Source organism: Morone saxatilis, unplaced genomic scaffold (assembly GCF_004916995.1).
Source record: "Morone saxatilis isolate NCDOM2014 unplaced genomic scaffold, NCSU_SB_2.0 Contig18, whole genome shotgun sequence".
Classification (NCBI taxonomy): Eukaryota; Metazoa; Chordata; class Actinopteri; family Moronidae; genus Morone; species Morone saxatilis.
The window spans coordinates 24,633,270-24,634,311 of record NW_023339740.1 but is presented as its reverse complement, the minus strand read 5'-3'; the positions used below and the strand labels follow the sequence as shown (position 1 = coordinate 24,634,311).

Sequence of the window (1,042 nt, the reverse complement as noted above, 5' to 3'; positions counted from 1 at the left end):
GAAAGGGGTTTGACAACATGGTTCTGTTTTTGTTTCCACTGGTCTCTACCTGTTCTGGGAATGGACTCCTGGAACTAAATTTGGGCACAGCTCAGGAAATGATACTAAACCCAAGTTCAAGGTACTTTTAGAGATTGGCTGCTGTGCTGTTCACTGTGATTGCTTGAGCTGATATGTCACATCACAAAGCGGATAACTACAACAAACACAACGGCAACCACCGTTTTACTACTGCATCTGTACAGAGCCAGACAACCAATACTCTAAAAAGAACAACAAAATAATTATAGAGAATACCAGCTGGGAATCCAGCAACTAGTTAGCTAGTTGGAGAGAAGGCTTTTGAGTAAGAGTTGGAGTCAGAAGTTTGAAGAAGAAGAGAAGATTTCTCATCGTCTGGCAGAAATAGGGAAATATGACACAACCAACAGTGCAGCAACAATTTGAACTATCAAACAAGATTTAATGAAAATAAAAGATGACAAATGCATGCGGTGGAGTGGAGGATGCCTGTGCCAGCCCCAGTGGGACCTGGATTCGACTATCGTATCTTTTATTCATGTAAATGTTAAAGAAACAGAAACAAAAACACACCCATGGTTACACTGTTTCCTCCTAACACCTCTACAGGTTACGTTTTCGCCCACATGGACCCTGGATTAGAGTACCTCTACCTCTCTTACAACAAACTGGATGGGGAGGGAATCGAACCTGAATCGTTCTTCGGCTCGTACAACTCCATGGTGGAACTGTGTCTGGACCACAACCAGCTGATCACTGTGCCCTCTGGCATAAACGAGATGACCAACTTACACTTCCTCAGACTCAACAATAATAAGCTCAGGTATGAAGTCACCATCTACAAATATCCATATATTAGGTTTAACTGTGGTTTAAAAATTATTTACTTCCTGGAATATATCACTATAACAACAGGCATCCTGGGACTTCTTGACATAAACTGATAAAGTTTGAATGAAACTATGAATAACTAATCATAAAATGACATTTATTCAAATGTTCTGATGTTCATTTGATTACA

The 1,042-nt window shown here is 40.2% G+C and overlaps 2 protein-coding genes across 2 annotated transcripts in view; one reads left to right on the top strand and one right to left on the bottom strand.

Moving 5' to 3' along the window:
* Positions 1-1,042, bottom strand: part of cenpp (centromere protein P) — an 88,964-nt gene that overhangs the window by 22,155 nt on the left and 65,767 nt on the right. The window lies entirely within an intron of this gene.
* Positions 1-1,042, top strand: part of ecm2 (extracellular matrix protein 2, female organ and adipocyte specific) — a 20,735-nt gene that overhangs the window by 18,164 nt on the left and 1,529 nt on the right. Inside the window, exon 11 of the mRNA XM_035662386.1 lies at positions 631-844. Coding sequence (XP_035518279.1) covers positions 631-844 — 214 coding nt within the window. The remainder of the gene's footprint in view (positions 1-630; positions 845-1,042) is intronic.